The sequence below is a fragment of the Hyla sarda genome, chromosome 7 (genome assembly GCF_029499605.1).
Source record: "Hyla sarda isolate aHylSar1 chromosome 7, aHylSar1.hap1, whole genome shotgun sequence".
NCBI lineage: Eukaryota > Metazoa > Chordata > Amphibia > Anura > Hylidae > Hyla > Hyla sarda.
The window spans coordinates 110,578,167-110,604,010 of NC_079195.1; the positions used below are offsets into that span (position 1 = coordinate 110,578,167).

At 44.2% G+C, this 25,844-nt stretch overlaps 2 protein-coding genes across 17 annotated transcripts in view; one reads left to right on the top strand and one right to left on the bottom strand.

The window, feature by feature from the left end:
- Positions 1 to 8,431, bottom strand: part of FAM149B1 (family with sequence similarity 149 member B1) — a 46,460-nt gene extending 38,029 nt beyond the window's left edge. For 5 of the 15 annotated variants that reach the window (XR_008846336.1, XR_008846335.1, XR_008846338.1 and 2 more), the window contains exons 1-5: positions 8,292 to 8,431; positions 6,343 to 6,428; positions 4,936 to 5,064; positions 2,935 to 3,058; positions 2,137 to 2,279 (exon numbers count right to left, since the gene is read on the bottom strand). Coding sequence is in view for 10 of the 15 variants with exons in the window: in XM_056530441.1 (XP_056386416.1) it covers positions 2,137 to 2,279; positions 2,935 to 3,058; positions 4,936 to 5,064; positions 6,343 to 6,389 (443 nt within the window). In the remaining 5 variants the exon portion in view is untranslated. Of the gene's footprint in view, positions 1 to 2,136; positions 2,280 to 2,934; positions 3,059 to 4,935; positions 5,065 to 6,342; positions 6,429 to 8,244 lie in introns of all 15 variants that reach the window. The other 10 variants (XR_008846337.1, XM_056530431.1, XM_056530435.1 and 7 more) reach the window with 9 other exon arrangements.
- The window catches only part of ECD (ecdysoneless cell cycle regulator), a 44,492-nt gene continuing 27,030 nt past the window's right edge, over positions 8,383 to 25,844 (top strand). For both annotated transcript variants that reach the window (XM_056530429.1, XM_056530430.1), the window contains exons 1-3: positions 8,383 to 8,512; positions 12,318 to 12,537; positions 24,599 to 24,716. In XM_056530429.1, coding sequence (XP_056386404.1) covers positions 12,333 to 12,537; positions 24,599 to 24,716 — 323 coding nt within the window. In that variant the 5' untranslated portion in view covers positions 8,383 to 8,512; positions 12,318 to 12,332. The remainder of the gene's footprint in view (positions 8,513 to 12,317; positions 12,538 to 24,598; positions 24,717 to 25,844) is intronic.

A 25,844-nucleotide genomic window follows, 5' to 3' on the forward strand; every position in this document is an offset into this window, starting at 1 on the left:
TTATTTTCATTTTTTTGCAGCCCGGACAGGACAAAGCAGGAATAGTCTGCAATAGACTACTCCTTTAAGGGACATTTGGAAATACTGCAGCAAAATGCAATGTGTAAATTTTGCTTCAAAAGGTTTTATTTCTCTTTGTTAACTATAAGTTTGCCACCTTATCTTTCTTGGATACATCACACACAGACAGGAGAGAGCACAGAGAAGTCCTATCAGACAGGAGAGAGCACAGAGGGGTACTATCAGACACAAGAGAGCACAGAGAAGTCCTATCAGACAGGAGAGAGCACAGAGGAGTACTATCAGACAGGAGAGAGCACAGAGGAGTCCTATCAGACAGGAGAGAGCACAGAGGAGTCCTATCAGACAGGAGAGAGCACAGAGAAGTACTATCAGACAGGAGAGAGCACAGAGGAGTACTATCAGACAGGAGAGATCACAGAGGAGTACTATCAGACAGGAGAGAGCACAGAGGAGTACTATCAGACAGGAGAGAGCACAGAGGAGTCCTATTAGACAGGAGAGAGCACAGAGGAGTACTATCAGACAGGAGAGAGCACAGAGGAGTGCGATCAGACAGGAGAGAGCACAGAGAAGTACTATCAGACAGGAGAGAGCACAGAGGAGTCCTATCAGACATGAGAGAGCACAGAGAAGTACTATCAGACAGGAGAGAGCACAGAGGAGTCCTATCAGACAGGAGAGAGAACTATCAGACAGGAGAGAGGACAGAGGAGTACTATCAGACAGGAGAGAGCACAGAGGAGTCCTATCAGACAGGGGAGAGCACAGAGAAGTACTATCAGACAGGAGAGAGCACAGAGGAGTCCTATCAGACAGGAGAGCACAGAGAAGTACGATCCGACAGGAGAGAGCACAGAGGAGTGCTATCAGACAGGAGTAAGCACAGAGGAGTGCTATCAGAAAGGAGAGAGCACAGAGGAGTCCTATCAGAAAGGAGAGAGCACAGAGGAGTCCTATCAGACAGGAGAGATCGCAGTGGAGTCCTATCAAACAGGAGAGAGCACAGAGGAGTGCTACCAGACAGGAGAGAGCACAGAGGAGTGTTACCAGAAAGGAGAGAGTACAGAGGAGTGCTATCAGACAGGAGGGAGCACAGAGGAGTGCTATCAGACAGGAGAGAGTGCAGAGGAGTACTATCAGACAGGAGAGAGCACAGAGGAGTCCTATTAGACAGGAGAGAGCATAGAGGAGTACTATCAGACAGGAGAGAACACAGAGGAGTGCTATCAGACAGGAGAGAGCACTATCAGACAGGAGAGAGGACAGAGGAGTACTATCAGACAGGAGAGAGCACAGAGAAGTAATATCAGACAGGAGAGAGCACAAAGAAGTCCTACCAGACATGAGAGAGCACAGAGGAGTCCCATCAGACAGGAGAGAGCAGAGAGGAGTCCTATCATACAGGAGAGAGGACAGAGGAGTCCTATCATACAGGAGAGAGGACAGAGGAGTCCTATCAGATAGTAGAGAGCACAGAGGAGTGCTATCAGACAGGAGAGTGCACAGAGGAGTGCTATCAGACAGGAGAGTGCACAGAGGAGTGCTATCAGACAGGAGAGTGCACAGAGGAGTGCTATCAGACAGGAGAGAGCACAGAGGAGTACTATCAGACAGGAGAGAGCACAGCAGAGTACTATCAGACAGGAGAAAGCACAGAGGAGTACTATCAGACAGGAGAGAGCACATAGGAGTATTATCAGACAGGAGAGAGCACAGAGGAGTCCTATCAGACAGGAGAAATCACAGAGGAATACTATCAGACAGGAGAGAGCATAGAGGAGTGCTATCAGACAGGAGACAGCACAGAGGATTGCTAGCCCACCCTCACTTTCTGGACTTTGTCCATGCCTGTGCTTCAGCTTGGACAAAGTAATGATTTTATAAACATCTAAAAAGTTTTTTTTCTGACAGTGCCCATTTTTCTTACAAGCACATACATTTTCTAGCACAATGTAGTCAGATTTTTATTTATTATTGTTGATTTGTTTCCTAAATGTAAAATAAAAGCAACATGTTTAATGATAACCTATGAAGAAAATGTTTTTGTACCATAATAGGTACAAAGCCAGAATAATGAAATTGCTTTTCAAAAGCTATCAGTAAGTGATATACCGCAGATGGGGGAAGGATGATGTCCATTGCTGGCACTCTTCCTGCAGACCTTCCACCAGGGTACTGGCTTTTTGCTCATACAGCAACTCATCAATTTGCTTAAATATCTTCTGCACTTGTCTTGTTGCAGCCTTGTCAAACTCCTACAACAGAACATATGATTAGAGCTCCAGTGCAGCACCATAGCTTTATCACTGTGCGGTTTACAGCATAATAAATAGTAGCCTTAAAAATTAAGTTCTCCACATTAAACGGTATATGGTTGAGTCATCATTCATGAGTACGACAACCCTAAAAAGGTCATCCAATTTGCCCATAACTGCATGATGTTTTCAATAGTCCCTTGTAGAAAATAAAGGGGAAGCCCCATATTTTTACTTTCCATCCTCTATCCAAGGATAGGGGATAAGTAACTAATCACAGGAGATCTGACTGCTGCAACCCCCTGCATGGTACCCTGGCTCTCCTCATGTACAGAGCAGAGGTTGACACGCTCCATATATGCATACTAATGAAAAGTCAGAGATACTCGAATACAGCGCTTGTCTATCTCTGGCTCTCCCATAGAGATGCATGGGGCAAGTCGCCACCCCACCCCCCCCAGATGAATCTTTATTTATGGTACAATTTGGGGTGAAATGTTTTAGCACTCTATGGATTGTCCAGATCTTGCTTAGGCATAATTGTTGATAATATCTGTAGTGGGGTAAAAGGAACACTATGCCCCTGAAGGTGTAATGTGATGGGAGATAACCTAAAAATGATACACTCGGTACACACAAAGGTTTTATTTCTTACATCAAAGCCCCAAGATAAAACTGAGCTGTTGTCCGTCGACAGGCCGGTGCAACTCTGAAACACTGACCATGAAACCTCCGTGTCATTCCTTGGGAATCCTGAATTTTCCGAAACATCTGAGATGCTGAAAATACGAATACAACAGGTTTATATTGTTGCATTATGATATACATTCACAACTTTTATTTAGTCCAAAGTAATTATTCTCAGATACATTAATTCACAATTTAATAATGCATGAATTCATAATAAATACATTCTCTGGGCACTAGTCTTGAGGCGGACCCGTCTGTAGATCATAAATAGTATTTGCCCATAAAGGGAGGCATATTATCAGCAACAGTACTCAGAATGTGCCATTTAACATGTGACATCACATCCTTCCTCACATGAAGCATTTTTTCCCCATTTCATAGTTAAACTGTACTGCATATTGCTGTCATTTTATATGGTTTTGTGATATCCTGCAGATTGTTGTGAATTTATAGGTATTTATACCCAAGATAGTTATCGTATAAAACGGATATTGCAAATATGTGTGAAATTAAACGCTAATGTTATTTCCATGGTTCATGATTATAGGTTTTGTTGTTTTTTTAATTAACATTTGTATCTGCATTTTATTAGTCTGTGAGCAATGGATAATTGGCTATAAAAGACATTTAACATTTTAATGTTGCCTTGCAGCACTGAGGTCCTAGATTTAAATCCCACCATGGGCAAAATCTGAAACGAGTTTCTATGTTCTCCCTATGTTTGCGTGGCTTGCCTTCAGGTACTTTGGTTTCCTGATACACTCCAAAATGTGAATTTTGATTGTGAGCCCCAATGAGGACAGGAACTAATTTAAGTGAGCAGTGTGCAGTGCTGCGGAATCTTTGTGAGCTATATAAATAAATAATTATAATAATTATATTATTATTATTAATAATAATAATGCTTCTTATCTGAACCACATTTTAGTTCTCTTTCACACTGCCATTGGGCCACGCTATGAGGAGCTCCGTAGGCAATTCCATCAAAACAAAGGGAGTTCAGTGGAGATAAAAATAGTGCATGCACTATTTTTTTCTCCAATAAACTACAGGATCGCCAACAGACCCCATTCAAGTCAAAGGGATCCGACGGGACATGGTGGAGTCAGTTGTGCTCCAACCCGTTGAGGGGCCGTCTGGCGCAAAAAATAAATAAAAAAAATAGCCAAACAGACCGGAGCACAACGGCAATGTGAACATTGCCTAAACAAGCATGGGATAATGATTTATATATATTTTTTTTTACTAAGTAATTCACTTATATCGTCTCTGGATGCTGCTGAAATGAGATGACAGCATTCCAGACCCTCCTCTACAAACAGATACTGAGCAGAAGAAAAGAACTGGCTGCAATGGTAAGCTTGTACTTTATGTGATGAAACACATACCTATGTTGCTGATAATAAAGACATGTATTGCCTATTAAAACACTATTTTAGGAAACTGCTAATTATCCACTTCCATATATTTTCATCATTGATCCTATGTAGCATTTGTGACTGCTGTATTGACTCATAAAGGGGTACTCCGGTAAAAAAACATATATTTTTTTTTTTAAATCAACTGGAGCCAGAAAGTTCAACAGATTTGTAAATTACTTGTATTTAAAAATCTTAATCCTTCCAGTACTTAACAGCTGCTGAATACTACAGAGAAAGTTGTACAGTTCTTTTCAGTCTGACCACAGTGCTCTCCGCTGACACCTCTGTCCAAATCAGGAACTGTCCTGACACGAACAGAGGTGTCAGCAGAGAGCACTGTGGTCAGACAGAAAAGAAATTCAAAAGGAAAAGAACTTACTGTGCATAATACAGCAGCTGATAAGCACTGGAAGGATTAAGATTTTTAAATAGAAGTAATTTACAAATCTATTTAACTTTCTGGCACCAGTTCATTTTAAAAAAGATTGTTTTCCACCGGAGTACCCATGAAGAGTTATCCACAGTCCGTCCCATATATTATATACCTTTCACACTCGGAAGCCTCGTCATATTTGTGACCGACAAGAGAGCCAGGAAATCCTTCTCCTTTGTCTGGATGGGGACGGTTTTCTGCAGCTTCAGAAAGGGTCTGAATACTAGAGAGAGAAAGATTTCTGAGCCGATAATGATATTGTACTTTCATCTCATGTGATCCTCCTGCATTATATTTGAATATGTCTGGTGACATGTTTCTGCCTATCATCTGAGGGATGATCTATTATAATGCCCTGTATAGTTTCTAACATGATTTTTTGTTTTTTTGTTTACCGTATAAACTCGAGTATAAGCCGAGTTCTTCAGCACGATTTTTCGTGCTGAAAATGCCCCCCTCGGCTTATACTCGAGTAAACTCTCTGCCTGTCAATCCCTTCCCTTCGTCATCATCCAGACCCCCCTTTAGTTTTCTATCACCTCCCCTCGGTGGGAAGGAAGGGTGAGCTGGTCCGGGCCATCTATGCTGCAGGGACCGTCCGGTGGGGAGGGTTAGTCGTTCCGTGCTGTCCATTTTTACCGCAAGGCCCTCTTCTCCGCTCCGGGTTGGACCCAGCCTAGTGATGTTGCCTTGACAACGACGCACAGGGACATCTGTGCGCAGCAGACGTACCTGCGCATGAACGTCCCTGTTCGTCGTCATTAAGGCAACGTCACTAGTCCGAGGCCGGAGCGGAGGACCTCCCGGTGAAAATGGACAGCCCGGAACGACTAACCCTCCCCACCGGACAGTCTGTGCAGCATAGACGGCCCGAACCAGGTCACCCTTCCTTCCCACCGAGGGGAGGTGAGTAGAAAACTTAATGGATGATGACAAAGGCCGCAGTGGTCTTCAACCTGCGGACCTCCAGATGTTTTGATGATTGACAGGCGGTGATGATGAAGGGGGGGGATGATGATGGGGGTCTGGATGATGACAGGGGGGGATGATGACAGGGTGATGATGATGGGGGTGATGATAACAGGGTCATGTTGACAGGGTGATGTTGACGGGAGTGTTAATGACGGGGGGATGAGGACATGGAGAGATGATGTATTTCCCACCCTAGGTTTATAATCGAGTCAACAACTTTTCCTGGGTGTTTGGGATGAAATTAGGGGCCTCGGCTTATATTCGGGTCGGCTTATACTCGAGTATATGGTAATTTGTTGTGAAGGATGGAGTGTGTGTGTGTGTGTGGGGGGGGGGGGGGGTGTTCTGTGTGGGTGGGATGGGTTTTCTGGGTTTATGTCTTTCAGTTTTTCTTTGTTTTTGTATGATGTATGTTTTATTTAAAAAAAAGAAAAGTTTCATAAAAAATTTCTGATTTAATGAAAAAAAAAAGAGAAAGAACAATAACAATGTGATGAACACACATATATAGGAGGTTTGCATTCATGTAGATGGACACAGGACTTACATCTGTGATGTCTGCGATACTGGTTTCCTTTTGTATCTGGAAATCATCCTAGTACACGTCACTGTGACATTTCTTCCCGATATCTTCTGTCAACAAAAATGTTATTATTAGGATATTGTCCGGATCATGTAGACACCCTGACTAGGACATGTGAATGACAATTCTGTACATCTGAGCCAAGTATACCAGTGTGCCTCCAGATGTTGCAAAACTACAACTCCCAGCATGCCCGGACAGCCAATGGCTGTCCGGGCATGCTGGGCGTTCTAGTTTTGCAACAGCTGAAGGCACACTGGTTGGAAAACACTGCTGTATATATCATGACTCTATAAAGCAAATACAAAACACAACAGATACATCTGGGATACATGAGGATTTCACACTCCAATGTGGAACTAGACTCAAGTGAGCACATACCCTTTAAAGGGGTACTCCAGTGGAAAACTTTTCTTTTTTTAATGAACTGGTGCCAGAAAGTTAAACAGATTTGTAAATTACTTCTATTAAAAAATCTTAATCCTTCCAGTACTTATTAGCTGCTGAATACTGCAGCAGAAATTATTTTCTTTTTGGAACACAGCTCTCTGCCAACACCTCTGTTCATTTAAGGAACTGTCCAGAGTAGGAGAAAATCCCCACAGCAAACATATACTGCTCTGGACAGTTCCTAAATTGTCAGAGATGTCAGCAGAGAGAGCTGTGGTCATGATGTCAGCAGAGAGCACTGTGGTCATGATGTCAGCAGAGAGCTCTGTGTTCCAAAAAGAAAATAATTTCCTCTGTAGTATTCAGCAGGAGTAAGATTTTTTTAATAGAAGTAATTTACAAATCTGTTTAACTTTCTGGCGCCAGTTGATTAAAAAAAAAAAAAAAAGTTTTCCACCGGAGTACCCCTTTAAGCCTTGTTCACACAGTTATAATCTGCACTTCATTTTGACACAGAATTTTCATTAAAAAAAACATTGTTCCTTGTTTCCGGTGGGAAATTCCACACTGAAAACCACACTGAAAAACCTTCAAGTGTTTAAAAAAAATAAAAATAAAACAAACACATTGCTTTGCATTTCTACATAGATATCAACGGGCGCTTTTAAAATATTAATTGTGGCTTCTAAGACATGAATTTTCCATGCAGATCTTATCTGTGGGAACATACTGTAATACACGTTCATTATTCGTACCAATGCCAAGATCATACCCCAGCAAGGGCCATAACAGTGCCCAGATAACAGTGCCCAGGTAACAGTGCCCAGATAACAGTGCCCAGGTAACAGTGCCCAGATAACAGTGCCCAGGTAACAGTGCCAAGATAACAGTGCCCAGGTAACAGTGCCCAGGTAACAGTGCCAAGATAACAGTGCCCAGGTAACAGTGCCCGGGTAACAGTGCCCGGGTAACAGTGCCCGGGTAACAGTGCCCAGGTAACAGTGCCCAGGTAACAGTGCCCAGGCAACAGTGCCCAGGCAACAGTGCCCAGGTAACAGTGCCCAGGTAACAGTGCCCAGATAACAGTGCCCAGATAACAGTGCCCAGGTAGCAATGCCCAGGTAACAGTGCCCAGGTAACAGTGCCCAGGTAACAGTGCCCAGATAACAGTGCCCAGGTAACAGTGCCCAGGTAACAGTGCCCAGGTAACAGAGCCCAGGTAACAGAGCCCAGGTAACAGAGCCCAGGTAACAGTGCCCAGGTAACAGTGCCCAGGGAACCGTGCCAGTCCCACCTAAAGCCTACCAATAATGTATACAGTACTGCCACAGAATAGGGAACCAAAACAACTACTTAACACGTTCAGCCTACTGGTAGAGAATCCTGTGACTTGTGGTTCTACAGAGGTTCCGAGCCAGTGCTCCTCCGCTCAGTTTTTATGATATCACTCCTGAATACTTTGCTCTCTACACTTACGCTAACCACTACCCTGCCGCGATCGCCTTCAGCCCCTTAGTTCACACCTGCGGTATAGAGGCTTGCGGTTCTCAGCAGTCAGGCCGCCGTAAGGACGCTCTGTAGTCGTCATGACTCCCGCTTACGTCACTGCGGCTGCGACAACCTCCTGTCACATGTTCCCGCTGTAGGCGCTGAATGGTGACGTCACTCTCATCCTGGATTCACTGGAAGTTTGACAGAACTGTTTATTTTGGACATAAAGAAACGGAGGACTGTTCACACTGAGGTATCCGGTAAAATTACAGGGGATTCTTATATACCTGATCACATACAGAGGGGGTGAGCTCACACTGACTTATATACCTGATCACATACAGAGGGGTGAGCTCACACTGACTTATATACCTGATCACATACAGAGGGGTGAGCTCACACTGACTTATATTCTTATATACCTGATCACATACAGAGGGGTGAGCTCACACTGACTTATATTCTTATATACCTGATCACATACAAAGGGGTGAGCTCACACTGACTTATATTCTTATATACCTGATCACATACAGAGGGGTGAGCTCACACTGACCTATATTCTTATATACCTGATCACATACAGAGGGGTGAGCTCACACTGACTTATATTCTTATATACCTGATCACATACAGAGGGGTGAGCTCACACTGACTTATATTCTTATATACCTGATCACATACAGAGGGGTGAGTTCACACTGACTTATATTCTTATATACCTGATCACATACAGAGGGGTGAGCTCACACTGACTTATATTCTTATATACCTGATCACATACCGAGGGGTGAGCTCACACTGACTTATATTCTTATATACCTTATCACATACAGAGGGGTGAGCTCACACTGACTTATATTATATTCTTATATACCTGATCACATACAGAGGGGTGAGCTCACACTGACTTATATACCTGATCACATACAGAGGGGTGAGCTCACACTGACTTATATTCTTATATACCTGATCACATACAGAGGGGTGAGCTCACACTGACTTATATTCTTATATACCTGATCACATACAGAGGGGTGTGCTCACACTGACTTATATTCTTATATACCTGATCACATACAGAGGGGTGAGCTCACACTGACTTATATTCTTATATACCTGATCACATACAGAGGGGTGAGCTCACACTGACTTATATTCTTATATACCTGATCACATACAGAGGGGTGAGCTCACACTGACTTATATTCTTATATACCTGATCACATACAGAGGGGTGAGCTCACACTGACTTATATATTCTTATATACCTGATCACATACAGAGGGGTGAGCTCACACTGACTTATATTCTTATATACCTGATCACATACAAAGGGGTGAGCTCACACTGACTTATATTCTTATATACCTGATCACATACAGAGGGGTGAGCTCACACTGACCTATATTCTTATATACCTGATCACATACAGAGGGGTGAGCTCACACTGACTTATATTCTTATATACCTGATCACATACAGAGGGGTGAGCTCACACTGACTTATATTCTTATATACCTGATCACATACAGAGGGGTGAGTTCACACTGACTTATATTCTTATATACCTGATCACATACAGAGGGGTGAGCTCACACTGACTTATATTCTTATATACCTGATCACATACCGAGGGGTGAGCTCACACTGACTTATATTCTTATATACCTTATCACATACAGAGGGGTGAGCTCACACTGACTTATATTATATTCTTATATACCTGATCACATACAGAGGGGTGAGCTCACACTGACTTATATACCTGATCACATACAGAGGGGTGAGCTCACACTGACTTATATTCTTATATACCTGATCACATACAGAGGGGTGTGCTCACACTGACTTATATTCTTATATACCTGATCACATACAGAGGGGTGAGCTCACACTGACTTATATTCTTATATACCTGATCACATACAGAGGGGTGAGCTCACACTGACTTATATTCTTATATACCTGATCACATACAGAGGGGTGAGCTCACACTGACTTATATTATATTCTTATATACCTGGTCACATACAGAGGGGTGTGCTCACACTGACTTATATTCTTATATACCTGATCACATACAGAGGGGTGTGCTCACACTGACTTATATTCTTATATACCTGATCACATACAGAGGGGTGAGCTCACACTGACTTATATTCTTATATACCTGATCACATACAGAGGGGTGTGCTCACACTGACTTATATTCTTATATACCTGATCACATACAGAGGGTTGTGCTCACTCTGACTTATATTGTTATATACCTGATCACATACAGAGGGGTGAGCTCACACTGACCTATATTCTTATATACCTGATCACATACAGAGGGGTGAGCTCACACTGACTTATATTCTTATATACCTGATCACATACAGAGGGGTGAGCTCACACTGACTTATATTCTTATATACCTGATCACATACAGAGGGGTGAGCTCACACTGACTTATATTATATTCTTATATACCTGGTCACATACAGAGGGGTGAGCTCACACTGACCTATATTCTTATATACCTGATCACATACAGAGGGGTGAGCTCACACTGACTTATATTCTTATATACCTGATCACATACAGAGGGGTGAGCTCACACTGACTTATATTCTTATATACCTGATCACATACAGAGGGGTGAGTTCACACTGACTTATATTCTTATATACCTGATCACATACAGAGGGGTGAGCTCACACTGACTTATATTCTTATATACCTGATCACATACAGAGGGGTGAGCTCACACTGACTTATATTCTTATATACCTGATCACATACAGAGGGGTGAGCTCACACTGACTTATATTCTTATATACCTGATCACATACAGAGGGGTGAGCTCACACTGACTTATATTCTTATATACCTGATCACATACAGAGGGGTGAGCTCACACTGACTTATATTCTTATATACCTGATCACATACAGAGGGGTGAGCTCACACTGACTTATATTCTTATATACCTGATCACATACAGAGGGGTGAGCTCACACTGACTTATATTCTTATATACCTGATCACATACAGAGGGGTGTGTTCACACTGACTTATATTCTTATATACCTGATCACATACAGAGGGATGAGCTCACAGTGACTTATATTCTTATATACCTGATCACATACAGAGGGGTGAGCTCACACTGACTTATATTCTTATATACCTGATCACATACAGAGGGGTGAGCTCACACTGACTTATATTCTTATATACCTGATCACATACAGAGGGGTGAGCTCACACTGACTTATATTCTTATATACCTGATCACATACAGAGGGGTGTGCTCACACTGACTTATACTCTTATATACCTGATCACATACAGAGGGGTGAGTTCACACTGACTTATATTCTTATACCTGATCACATACAGAGGGGTGAGCTCACACTGACTTATATACCTGATCACATACAGAGGGGTGAGCTCACACTGACTTATATTCTTATATACCTGATCACATACAAAGGGGTGAGCTCACACTGACTTATATTCTTATATACCTGATCACATACAGAGGGGTGTGCTCACACTGACTTATATTCTTATATACCTTATCACATATGGAGGGGTGAGCTCACACTGACTTATGTTCTATATACCTGGTCACTAACAGGTTCACTTACCTATTCAGTCTCTGCCAGGATGTGACTGTACTGGAAACAGATGGGGCCTACATGTGTCAGCAGAGAGCACTGTGGTCAGACAGAAAAGAAATCCAAAAAGAAAAGAATTTCCTCTGTAGTATACAGCCGCTAATAAGTACTGAAAGGATTAAGATTTTTTTTAATACAAGTAATTTACAAATCTGTTTAACTTTCTGGCAGCAGTTGCTTAAAAAAAAAAAGTTTTCCACTTGAATACTCCTTTAATGCTAACTGTCCTGAAGCTCTAATCGCTGAAGTGCCAACCTCTTTGATGCCAACATACTTAAGTTGTTGGTCTAGAGCAGCGAAAGTTTTTTTTTTATTATTATTTAAAAAAAAAAAAGAAAAGTTTTCCACCAGAGTACCCATTAAGACTCATGTTCCTTTTAATCTTAGAAACCTTTTCACACCATGGAGAAGCAGAGGAAAATGATGGTTGTGGAAGATTTTGTGGAATATCATCTTTATCTGGTATCCAATGAGCCAAGAGACCCTGCAAAGCTCAAACAGGTTTTGCAGCAGTACATAGAAGAGATACTTGCTAAACTCGCTCCCTTACTGGCAGACTACATATGGCAAAACCAAGCTTTCACTCTCAAGTATAAATCCAGTAAAGGTAAGAAATAATCGCACACGAGACCACACTTCATACTTTTATATGTTTATATGTTAAACTGGCAGAGTCACTGGTAGAGAAGGACCTGGGTGTTCTTGTAGATCACAGACTACAGAATAGCATGCAATGTCAGGCTGCTGCTTCCAAGGCCGGCAGGATATTGTCATGTATAAAAAGAGTCAGTTCTCCCCATCTAAGAGAGCTGGGCCACCAGGGAAAAGAGCTAATATAGCACCTCAGGGAGCAGGAGCTCATCACCTACGCGGCCATCTTCCTTTTTATAATTATTAATTATTATTTATATAATTATATGTAATTATTAATTACAATGACATCGTCCTTCACAATTACATTAAATACATACATACATTATTGTCCAGGCCATATGCCTCCGCAAATTACAATTTGAAGTATCTTTGATTTCTGATAGAAGACCTCTGTAAATTTATGGATTTTTGGTAAATTAGGGATACTCAGCCTTTTTCTGCCTACTGTATTATACATATTACTGATGTCCCTGTCCTCAGCTCGTCTCTGACCCCCGCAATTATTCATGGCAGCACATCTAAATGCCCGAAAAAAATTAATTAAATAAATGGGGCTAAAAAAGTGAAGTGGAAATAAAAAAAAATTATGATTTAGAACGAAAACTAGAAAAAAAAATATGAAATGCACTCCTCATTCATTTTTAATATTGAGCAATGAATTTTCTGGTCCCTGCTACTCCTGAAAATTGAAAAACAAACAAAAAAAAATGTTAATGTAAATTTTGAAACAGGAATCAATTTATGTGGGCGGGCAGGGACCTAAAATAATAAAAATGTAGAAAGGGGTCATTTAAATGTAAAAATAATATATTTTTTATAATAATTTTTTTACATTTTTTTATTAGTAACTAGCTGAGTACCCGGCGTTGCCCGGTTTTTCCTTCCTCATCCTTGTTGGGGAGGAAAATCAACAAAGGAGGAAGATTTTGACTTCATATCCCATCCCCCATGTATTGTTGTCATATCCCAACTCCATATTCCGTCCTCATATCCCGTCCTCATGCCCCGTCCTCCTATCCCGCCGTCCTCCTATCCCGCCGTCCTCCTATCCCGCCGTCCTCCTATCCCGCCGTCCTCCTATCCCGCCGTCCTCCTATCCCGCCGTCCTCCTATCCTGCCGACCTCCTATCCCGTCTTCCTATCCCGTCCTCCTATCCCCACCTCCTATCCCATCCTCCTATCTCAACCCCCTATTCCGTCCTCCTATCTCCACCTCCTATCCTGACCTCCTATCTCAACCTCCTATCTCAACCTCCTATCTCAACCTCCTATCTCAACCTCCTATCCCGTCCTCCTATCTCGACCTCCTATCCTGACCTCCTATCCCGTCCTCCTATCTCCCCTTCCTATCTCCACCTCATATCCCGACCTCCTAACTCGATCGCATATCCCGACCCCTCTATCGCTGAGGCTGGTTATTAACCCTTTGGATCGCCGCTGTCAAAGGGACATGCGGATGCTTGCTCTCTGGTGGGCTAGTGGGGTGGGTCGCCTTCCCCCCCGCAGCGTGATCGCGGGGGGGGGGGGGGGGCGAAGAGATCCACTATAGAGGTTGCCGGAGGGCTTACCTCAGCTTCCCTGGTTTCTGTGGCTCTGTCATTGATAGAGCCTGGCTGTACTACGCTCTATCAATGGAGCGCAGAGCACACAGATCAATGGAGTTCAATAGAACTCTATTTATCTGTATGAGGACTCTAATGATTCCTCCTAAAAGTCTAATAAAGTGTAAAAAAAAAAAAAACATTTATAAAGAAAAAAACATTTATAAAAATAAAAAGTTTAAAAGACACACATTAACCCCTTCCATGTTAAGTTCAAATCACGCTCCTTTCCTATATAAAAACATGTAAACATATTTAGTATCGTAATTGTACGAACTATTAAAATATAACATTATGTATCCCATACGGTAAATGACGTAAATGTAAAAAAAAATACCAAACCACAGAATTTCAATTTTTATAATATCCCCCCCCCCTAAACGAAAAGTTAAAAAGTGATTAAAAAGTCATACAGCCTGGTATGCAGAAAAAAAATGACAAAAAGCTACAGGGGTCAAAAAATGGTAATTAAATATATTTTTTTAAATTAGTAAAACGTGACGGAAACTACACAAATCTGGTATTGCTGTAATCAGTCCGGCCTAAAGTATCAAAATAACATGCTATCTCAACTACAAGGTTAATGGTGTAGAAAAGAAAACCACCAATTTAGCAAAATCATCTGTTACTATTTCAATTTCACTTCACCGATTAGAGATATATATATATATATATATATATATATATAATTATTATATATTTTTTGGGGTTCGGTGAATATGTTATTGAAAATTAAAAGACATCATTATAGTAGGTAGTTATGGCTATTATAGGGCGAAGAGGAAAAAATTTGTGTGTAAAAGTGAAAATTGGCCCGGACAAGTGAATCGTCAGGAGGTACAAGTAGATTTTGCTCCGTTTTAGTCCCGTGGACAAGTAGTTTTTTATTAAATTTCCACACCCCTGTGTTTAATAAAGTGTGTGTGTGTTTCACTTTTTTCCTCTCTATTTTTAACATTTTTTAGGTAGTACTACTACTCCCATCATGGAACACACTGTTCCATGATGGGAGCTGTAGTACGTGTACTAATAGACAGATTGCCATGGGTGTCACTCTTGACACCCGATGCGATTGTCCTATCTATTGCGATTGTCCTATCTTTTTCCTGCGCTCGCATTTCTGCACTATACTCCGGCCAACCAGTGATGTCAATGGAATTTACATCACTTATCCATATTTCCCACAGAGAGCTGTGATTGGCCAGATTTTTCCAGCCAATCACATCTCTGCGGGAAATATGAATAATAGGTATATATACGGCATATACTCGTACTACAGTGAGACCAGAGAAGAGCGGCCGGCCGCCTGCCCACCCACATCTATACATTATACAGGACGATCGCATCAGGTGTCAGAAGTGACACCCACTGTGATCTGTCTATTAATGCAGGTACTACAGCTCCCAGCATGGAGCAGAGCATGCTCCATGTTGGGAGCAGTAGTACCTGCAGTTGATGACAGATCACAGCGGGTGTCACTCCTGACACTCGATGCAGAAAGCCGCCCGCATCTATACATTATACAGGACGATTGCAGCGGGTGTCAGGAGTGACACCCGGGGCGATCTGTCTATTAGCACAGGTACTACTACTACCATCATGGAACAGTGAAACACACACTTTATTAAACACATTATTAAAATACATTACTAATAAAAATTTGCAGATAATTTATTCGGATCAAATCGATTTTTTTTTCTCTATTGGCTCCATTGGGGGACACAGACCGTGGGTGTATCTTGCTCTCTCTAGGGGGTGTGACACTATGGTGATAAAAAAAAGTCAGCTCCTCCCAGCAGGATATACCCGCCTTCAGGCTCTGAGCTAGTCAGTTTAAGCTTAGTGTCTGAAGGAGGTGGACGTGGTCTGGGTTGCTCCAGACCAGGTCTTCTAATTTTTTGTTTTCCTAGTTAGGGACGTGTTAGTTTTTTAAAAATTCCTTTTCTTTTCTGTTTTCAGGTGGTGACTCAGGGACTGCGGTTCCCCGTTTCCCCATTGCGAGTGTGGGGGCACAGACATTGCGTATATGCGCTGTTAACCCCCCCACGCCAATGGTCAGCGCTTGGGTGGTACCTCACGGGTCCGGGTCCCCCTATTTCCCTGCTCACCTCGCTCGCGCATAGCTGCTAGGTGTGATGCAGGTAACTAAAGCTGACTGAAGACTTCACTGAAGACTCCATTAGGTAAGTTCTTCTGACTGAGGTAAGTACTTTCCCCCTTTTCTACATAGGTACGGACTCGCAACAGCTGGAGACCCCCTGTTTTAGCCACCTTCTGTTTTTTGGGGCTAGCTTTCAGGGGCTGCACTTTATTTTTGGGGGAGCAGTGTCACCATGAAGGGACACCGCGGCGCTTTGCGGCAGTGCCTTATCGCGGCTTATAGCCGCGGCGCTGCTATGAGCCGGGCGCTTTCAGTGCCGGCTTCTTTCTTTTCCCCGTCAGTTTCTGCCGGCGTTGGCCGCCCGCTCTATTCCACCGAGCGGTCGGGACAAGGTGCGGTCGGGACAAGGAGCGGGTGCCATGACAGTTCTCTTCCGCGGTCTGTAGCTCCGCCCAAGGGCTAGGGAGCGCTCAGAGGCGAGAAGCAGCCTCCAATCAGCGCCGTGGGCGCGAATTTCAGTGGGAAGGGGTCAGTTAGCTAGTGCCTTGCTTCAGGCACGCCCCCTTTTCCTATTGGCTGACCTGTTTCTCTCTCTAGCTGCACAGAGCGAGTCTCCTCACTGCAGCTGACAGGGGACACAGACTAGGGTGAGAAAGTTCCTATCTCCCTTCTTTTCCCTCATTATGTCCATACCCAGAGCTGTTCCTCCCTCTAAACAGAGACCTGGAACTTCAGTGACTTACTATCTCTGTAAGCACTGTAATACCAAAATGTCTGGCTCTGCTGAGCCCACTTTTTCTGCCTGCTCCACTGCTCCCCCTGATGCCCCTTCGGTTCCGGTGGATCCAGCCGCTCCCCCAGCCTGGGTTTCTTCCCTGCCCAGTATATGGCTGACTTTAAAAAAGTCTCCCGCTCGGTGGCTGAGGCCTCCCGGGAAGTGGTGTCCGCCTTGAAGGGGTCTTCCCTGTGCAGGACCTCTGGAAGGGCTCGTTCCTCGTCTCCACATACTTCACGCTCTCACAAGCGTCCTAGGGGTGCCTCGTCTGACTCTTCCAATGAGTCTTCAGGTAGACGTGAGCGTTCCCCTCGTGGGTCCCGCCCCCCCCCCCCCCCCCCGTCATCTGGGCACAAACGTCGCTCCTCCAGAGGACGTTCTCGGATTCGCCGCTCTGCCACTCCAGAGCCGCGTTCTCGGTCAGAGTTGCCCCCCTCCAGGACCTCCTCTACTCATTCTCATTCCCCTGGTGAACTGGTGGACGAGGCTTCCGAGCCGGCATCTGACTCAGAGGACCGCCCGGACTCAATTGCAACGGTTATTTCTTTGGTTACAGCCCTAAGAGACACCTTTCACTTAGAGGAACCAGGATCTTCAGATGTCAATCCAGGAGTATCCTTTCATCGTGCTAAGCCAGCACCTCAGAAGTTCAGCTCTCACGCTGACTTTGACGACATTCTGGAAACCGCATGGAAACATCCAGACAAGAGGTTCCCGGGAATTAAGACAATTCAAGATCGTTATCCATTTGACAAGGTCTCCCTCAGTGGACCCACCAGTTTCCCGGATCAATAAGGCGACTACACTGCCTCTGGCAGATGCCGCTGCCTTCAAGGATATTTCTGCTTTGGCTCTTCAATGCTCTAAAGCCGGGGATTTTCTGTGTGCAGCTTCCATGCAGGCAGCCCGTTGTTCTGCCTATGCTGTGGGTCATCTAGCGTCTCTCCGCCGCTCTATGTGGCTTAAGGCTTGGAATGCGGATGCTGCTTCCAAAAGATCTCTCACTGAGCTTCCCTTTACGGGTGGCCGTCTTTTTGGCAAATGCCTTGATGAGATTATCTCCGAGGCAATGGGAGATAAGAGTACCTTGTTACCTCAAAATAAGGCTCACCTACTTGCCATAGGAAGGCCTTTTCCTTTCGGTCCTTTCGGACCTCCAGCTCCAACAAGGGATCCGGGCAGGCGCCCTCGCGGGACAAAAATGCTCCCTCGTTCCGGGCTCGCCAGTCTTGGAAGTTGGACTCCAACCGGTCCGGCCGTTTTGCGCCCAAATCAGGCAACCGCAAGCCCACTTCTGAATGAAGTGAGGCCCCCACCCACGGTTTCTTCTCGGGTAGGAGGTCGTCTCTTACTTTTTCAAGACATTTTGACCTCTCACATTCAAGACTCTTGGGTCAGGGACGTAGTGTCCAACGGTTACCGGATCGAATTTGCATCCCTTCCGAGGGATCGCTTTTTTCAATCCCGGGCCCCCCGGTCTCCTCCTCTGGAGAAGCAGTTTCGAGTGGCTCTCCAGTCTCTGCTTCTCCAGGGGGTTATCGTTTCTGTTCCACCAGGGGAACGTTTTCGGGGTTTCTATTCAAATCTTTTTGTGGTCCCCAAGAAGGACGGTTCTATGCATCCAATTTTGGACCTCAAGCGTCTCAATCTTCATCTTCTCATCTGCCACTTCCGAATGAATGGAATCTCTCCGTTCGGTAGTGGCATCCCTGGAACAAGGGGAGTTCCTTTCATCAGTGGACATCAAGGATGCCTACCTCCATGTGCCAATATTTCCGAGCCATCATCGGTACCTCCGCTTTGCGGTTCCGGAGGGGCACTTTCAATTTGTAGCCCTCCCCTTCAGTCTAGTCACGGCTCCTCGGGTCTTTACAAAGGTCCCTGCACCTGTGATGGGCATGTTACGGTCGAGGGGAATCTCGGTGATACCCTATCTGGACGACCTTCTCATCAAGGCTCCAACCAGGGCCCAGACTCTGGAGAATCTGGACATCACTCTCCACACTCTGACTCGCTTCGGGTGGATGGTCAACCAGGACAAGTCAGTCCTCCGTCCTTCCCAGTCTCTAACCTTTCTGAGATTTCTCTTCGACACGGCCTCTGCCTGAATTTGTCTTCCGCCGGACAAGCGTCTGGCGCTCTGGTCGGGGGTCCACTCCCTTCAGACCCAGGTATCAGTCTCCATCCGCACTTGTATGGAAGTCCTGGGTCGGATGGTGGCAACTATGGAGGCCGTACCTTTTGCCCAGTTTCATTACCGCCCCCTCCAACTGGCGATTCTCTCTCGGTGCAACAGGTCTCCTCTGTCCCTCGATCGTCAGATTGTTCTCCCTCTCAGGGTCCATCAGTCTCTGCTCTGGTGGCTCCGCTCCCCCCTTCTTCTCCAAGGGCGGTCGTTTCTTCCCCTTCACTGGCAGGTTGTTACAACGGATGCCAGCCTGTCGGGCTGGGGCGGCGTGTTCAGGTATTGGACGGTTCAGGGACTCTGGTCCCCCCCCAGGAGACCCTTCTTCCGATAAACATATTGGAATTACGGGCGATTTGTCTTTGTCTTCTTCATTGTGAGTCCCATCTTCAGTCCCGTCCTGTCCGTGTTCAGTTGGACAATGCCACGGCCGTGGCGTACATAAATCGTCAGGGCGGCACTCGCAGCTCCGCAGCCATGGCCGATGTGACCAAGATTCTCTCCTGGGCGGAGAGCAAGGTTCCGGCCATTTCGGCGATTCACATCCCGGGGGTGCTCAACTGGGAAGCGGACGAGTGGTCACTAAATCCAGAGGTCTTCACGCACCTCTGGGGCCTTCCGGACGTGGACCTCTTCGCGTCCCGGCACAATCGGAAGATTCTTCCGTTTGTGTCCAAGTCCCGGGACCCTCAGGCTCTGGCCGTGGATGCCCTAGTGATTCCTTGGGCGGGGTTTACCATACCCTATCTGTTCCCTCCTATTCCGCTTCTTCCCAGGGTGCTGAGGAAGCTCAAGGGAGAGGGCGTCCCCGCCTTTCAGGTAGCTCCAGATTGGCCCCGAAGGTCGTGGTACGCCGACGTAGTCAGGCTCCTGGACGACGCTACACTGCGCCTTCCGCTCCGTCCGGACCTACTCTCTCAGGGTCCTCTTTGCCACCCCAATTTACAGTCGCTGCATTTGACGGTGTGGCGGTTGAGACCGCGGTTTTGAGGGCCCACGGGTTCTCTTCCCAAGTCATTCGCACCATGCTCAAGGCTCGTAAGCCCTCCTCTGCAAGGATTTACCACCGTACTTGGAGGTCTTACTTTCATTGGTGTGAAGCACAAGACTTCTCCCCGGTGACCTTCTCTGTTCCCCGTCTTCTCTCCTTTTTGCAGTCGGGGTTGGAACTAGGGTTGTCTCTCAGTTCCCTTAAAGGTCAGGTTTTGGCCCTTACTGTTCTTTTCCAGTGGCCCCTGGCGCCTTCTAATCCTCATGTCCGAACCTTCCTGCAAGGAGTGGCGCACGCTGTTCCTCCTTATCGGTCTCCCTCTCCTCCTTGGGACTTGAATTTGGTCCTGAGTGCCCTCCAGGGTGCACCCTTTGAGCCCCTTAGAGAGGTGTCTCTCCAACATCTTTCTTGGAAAATGGCGTTTCTGGTGACTATCACCTCCATCCGGAGGGTGTCTGAATTTGCAGCTCTTTCATGCCGTTCTCCGTTTCTGGTGATCCACCAGGACAAGGTTGTTTTCCGGCCAGACCCTTCCTTTTACCTAAGGTGGTCTTGGCCTTTCATCTCAATGAGGACATTGTCCTCCCGTCATTTTGCCCGGCTCTTTCTAATCCTAGGGAGTGCTTACTGCACAAGCTGGACGTGGTTCGGGCTGTTCGGGCTTATCTCTCCCTCACTTCTTCGTTTCCTCAGTGTGATTCCTTTTTCATCCTTACGGAGGGTCGTCGCAAGGGACAACCTGCTTCCAAGGCCACCATTTCTAGGTGGATTCGGTCTACCATTTCGGAAACCTATCGCTTTAAGGGGAAGATTCCTCCTTTCAGGGTTGTGGCTCATTCCACACGTTCTGTTGGGGCATCCTGGGCTCTCCAGAATAGAGCCTCGGCCTCGCAGATTTGCAAGGCGGCTACCTGGTCATCTTTGCACACCTTCTCGAGGTTTTATCGGGTTCATACTTTCGCATCGGATGATGCTACCCTGGGGCGTAAGGTGTTGCAGGCGGCAGTGGATCAGATGTCTGCCTGATTTCTTATCTGCCCACCCAAGGGATGGCTTTGGTACGTCCCACTGTCAGTGTCCCCCAATGGAGCCGATAGAGAAAAGGAGATTTTTTTAACACTTACCGTAAAATCTCTTTCTCGAAGGATCCATTGGGGGACACAGCTCCCACCCTTTTTGGGGTTTTTCCTTGGTTCTCTGTCCGAGGGTGTGTTCAGTTATGTTTTTTCTTCTGGTTCTCGGGCAGTTTTGGGTTTTTCCTTGACCTATTGGTCTTCTCCTATTGCTCTGGAACTTAAACTGACTAACTCAGAGCCTGAAGGCAGGTGTTTCCTGCTGGGAGGAGCTGACTTTTTTATCACCATAGTGTCACACCTCCTAGAGACAGCAGGATACACCCACTGTCTGTGTCCCCCAATGGATCCTTCGAGAAAGAGATTTTACGGTAAGTGTTAAAAAATCTCCTTTTTTTTAATTCGGCGAATCGGCCGAATCGAATTTTTCAAAAATTCGCTCATCTTTAATCTTGGAGATAACTATGCAACTTTCTCTGAGTGATACACATTGGCATTAATAGCTTTATTTGCTTCATGGGGTCTATAGGACTCCTAAAGCAGGGATGTGGAAATCCTATCGTCAGACGCCCAAGACATGCAGTTCTGGGCGCCAGACAGGTGAATTTTTCAGGCCTCTAGCAGGGTGTATGGAGCGGGCTCCGTACTCGAGTACGTCCCACCCCCTGACGGCCTCCAGCTGATTTCAGTAGCTGGGGACTGTCGCTAATAGCGGGCGATCTGCTGCAGAGGTAGCTGGAGGGCTTACCTCTCCTTCTCTGGTGTCCATGGCTCTCATTCATAGAGCCTGGCTGGACCAGGCTTTATCAATGGAGCGCAGAGCAAACATATCAATGGAGTTCAATAGAACTGCAGTGATCTGTATGAGGAATCTTATGATTCCTCCTAAAAGTCCCCTAAATGTAAAAAAAAAAGTTGAGTGATAGTTTAAAAGACACACATTAACCCCTTCCATATTAAAAGTTCAATTCACTCCCATTTTCCTATATAAAAAACATGTAAACATAATAAAAATAAAGATATTTGGTATCGCTGAGTGCGTAATTGTCGAAAGCATTAAAATATAACATTATATATCCCGTACGGTAATTAATTAAAAACTTAGATCAATACCAAAATGGTTCTGATACAAACAACTGATTATGGCGCAAAAAATAAGCCATCATACAGCATGGTATACCAAAAAATAAAAGTTACAGGGGTCAGAAAATGGCAATAAGTAAAATGTGATGGAAACAATACAAACTTAGTACATTTGGTATTGCTGTAATCAGGCCAACCTAAAGTATCAAAATATGGCATAAAAAAGAAAACCACCAAATTTGCTGTCTTTTTTTTATTTCAATTTCACCTCAGCAATATATATATTTTTTTGTTTCGGAGCATATGTTGTATAAATTACAAAGTACAATCGGTCCTGCAAAAAACAAGTCCTCATATGGGTCTGTAGATGGAAAAGAGTTATGGTTATTCTTGGGCAAAGAGGAAAAAACGGGAGTGCAAAAACTAAAATTGGCCTGGACAAGTGGATTGTCGTGAGGGACAAGTATATTGTGCTCTCGTTTTAGTCCCTTGGGCAAGTGGTTTTTTTTGTTGTTGTTTTTTTTAACTTCCACGCCCCTGTAAACGTATGTATGATAGAGAGGTAAGGACAGAATCTTATACATGTGATGTGATCTTGAACCACCCTGGAATGCTTTTGAAGGGGTCTATGGACATAATGGCCCTGATATACTACAATATTGTAAACCTGACATGTTTTGTCGGGTTGTGCACCAGAAATTCTGTCTGCGCCAGAATGGGCAACAGAATTTGCACCAGAATCGAAAAAAAAAAACAACTAGCTCTCCATTTTACTGGGAAAACCTGAAAAGGGGGCGTGGTCACGTACAAGGGGCATGTCCAGACATTTTCACAAAATCCCAACATATTTACTAAGGTTTCCACATAAAATGAAGTGGATTTCAGCTGAGGAAAACCCCACAGATCAGAGCATGTGTAAAAAAAAAAAAAAAAAAAAAAAAAAAAAAAAAAGCAAAATGTAGGGAAAAGGGCAAAATCTAGGGAAACCTTAGTAAATACTGTGGAAAAAAAATTGTAGGGAATTAAGACCCACAAAGAAACCTACACAACACTCTTAGTAAATGAGGGCCAGTGTTGTGGGTGTATCAGGTCTCCATTGATCTTTCTCCTCTGGTTTGTGTATTAACCTATTGGAAGATTTGAATGTAACTGATCAGTATAAAGTGGGGGTGCTAGAATGCTGTTAATGATATGTATTTAAAGGGGTATTCTGGCCATAGACAACGTATCCTCTATCCAAAGGATAGGGGACAAGATGTGTGATTGCAGGGGGCCACCACGCAGCTCCCGCATTCTATGCCAGGTTTCTGCTCCAGTCTTGGAAACCTTTGTATTTCCGGGACTGGAGACGTGACGTCACGCCACGCCCCATTGTATGACCAGAATACCCCTTTAATTGCGCTGCATTGGCTGGATGGGGCTCTACCAGCAGTTGCTTAATAGCCAGAATAGTTGGCTAGTTAATATAGATAAGGGTATTTAGGGTAAACGTAAATCCCTGCACAAATGTGAAAAGTGGGAGGTGGGGATTCGGGTGTTGCTTCCATAGGATTACAGATATTTTAGCTTGTTACCCCTGTTCTGTTTTTCTTTTTTTTTTTTCCTTTCCTTTAGTTGAGTGATAAGATCCTCCTCTACATAGGATTCTTTCTGAGCCTCTTTCTTTACACATTTTTTGTGCATATGTTAGTGTATATATTTGGCTATTGCATATGCCTGGGAACTTGTACTGGTAAAGTGTAGCATGGGCCAGTACAGGCATTAACTGGATAGGATCTCAGCCATTGGACATAAACAAGAATGTTTATATTCACTGCAATCCATTTGAGGACAGATTCACATGTTTTTTCCATGTATTTGTTTTGAAAAGTATTTTGTAATATAATTTTTTTTTAAATTATTTGTATTTTGCAATTGAATACAAATGTAATGCAACTACATACCATGTCTGATTGTTTTTAGTGGAAAATATGCACTATTGTTTACATGTTGCATTTTTTTACAATTTTTCAGTGTGAAAAAAAGAATCCACTTGTAAATCATGTAGATTTCCGAAGAGATTCTGCCTTGAAGTACACATGTATTTCTCTGTGGATTTTCTTTACTGAAAACATTTACTAGCTTTATGCTCTGTGAATAAGCTGCTTGTGGTATGATTGTCTTTACTATTTGTTATTGTACATTGCTATATTTCCTTTTGATTAGGTGATGTTCCAGCCCATATTGAAGGACTAACACATTTTGGTGATAACATAGAAGATGAGTGGTTTATAGTTTACCTGATCCAACAGATCACAAAGGACTTCCCAGAACTAGCTGCCAGGTATGGTGATCCCTGCGACATCTTTATAATGGGACTGCACTCCTAGTAAATGCATGATATGAAGACAGAGGAACACCATGGAAAAAGTACCATTTATTAGTTCAGACGTTTGGTTATTTGGAATTAGACATTTTATAATGCTGAAATTCCATCAGATATACACTTGCACACGTTTTTACCTTTTTGTCTTCAATAAAGTTGTATTTACGTATACACTTCCATATAGAGAATTAGTTACATAACACTATATATATTAGGCTGAGCCCCACTTTTTTCTTTGTTGTTACATAACACTACTAGCTGCAAAGTTTTCTCGAGTTGTGGACTGAAATGCGTTTGGTTGTCTTTACTTCCATTCAGTCAGATGACTGCTAAGGTAGGCTACCAGAAACTACTCTTCTGTGTATAGTGCCACCTGTGAGTGCAGCCCTGCTATTGTAAACCCGACATGTTTTGTGGGGTTGTGCGCCAGATTCTGACGCATTACGCCAAAAATTCTGTGCCGGAAAATGCACCAGAATTGAAAAAAACCCGACCAACTCTCCATTTTACTGAGAGAACCCGAAAAAGGGGTGTGGCCATCAGGGCTACCGAAAAGGGGTGTGGCCCCGACATTTTCAGGTTTTCACAGAAAATAGGCCTCATTTACTAAGAGTGTTGGGTGTTTACTAGTGTGAAATGTTGTTTCAGACTTGCAGGATTTCCCTCTTTACTATGGGATCACAGATTTACAAGTCGGAAACATTTTCTGACCAGCTTTTTCTAGGTGGAAATTTCCAGCCTTTTATTCACAGGATTTTCTGTGAATTCAATAGTAAATCGGTCGGGTTGTGAAAGCTCACCCCATTTTTGGACCAGCCATGCCCCCTTTGCGACCACACCCCCTTTTAGGCTTTTCACAATGCAGTGTCGGGTTATTGGATTTTCCTGATGCACACTGTCGCAAAGTGTCTCAGACACTATGCAACAAAAAAACTTGGAAAAACCAGACAAAAATTAGTGGATTTTAGCTTAGTAAATGAGGGCCAACGTGGTGGATTTGAGCTCTGAAAAACCCCACAGATCAGAGCATGTGTAAAATAAATAAAAACGATAAGCGAAATGTAGGGAAAGCTTTGTAAATATGTG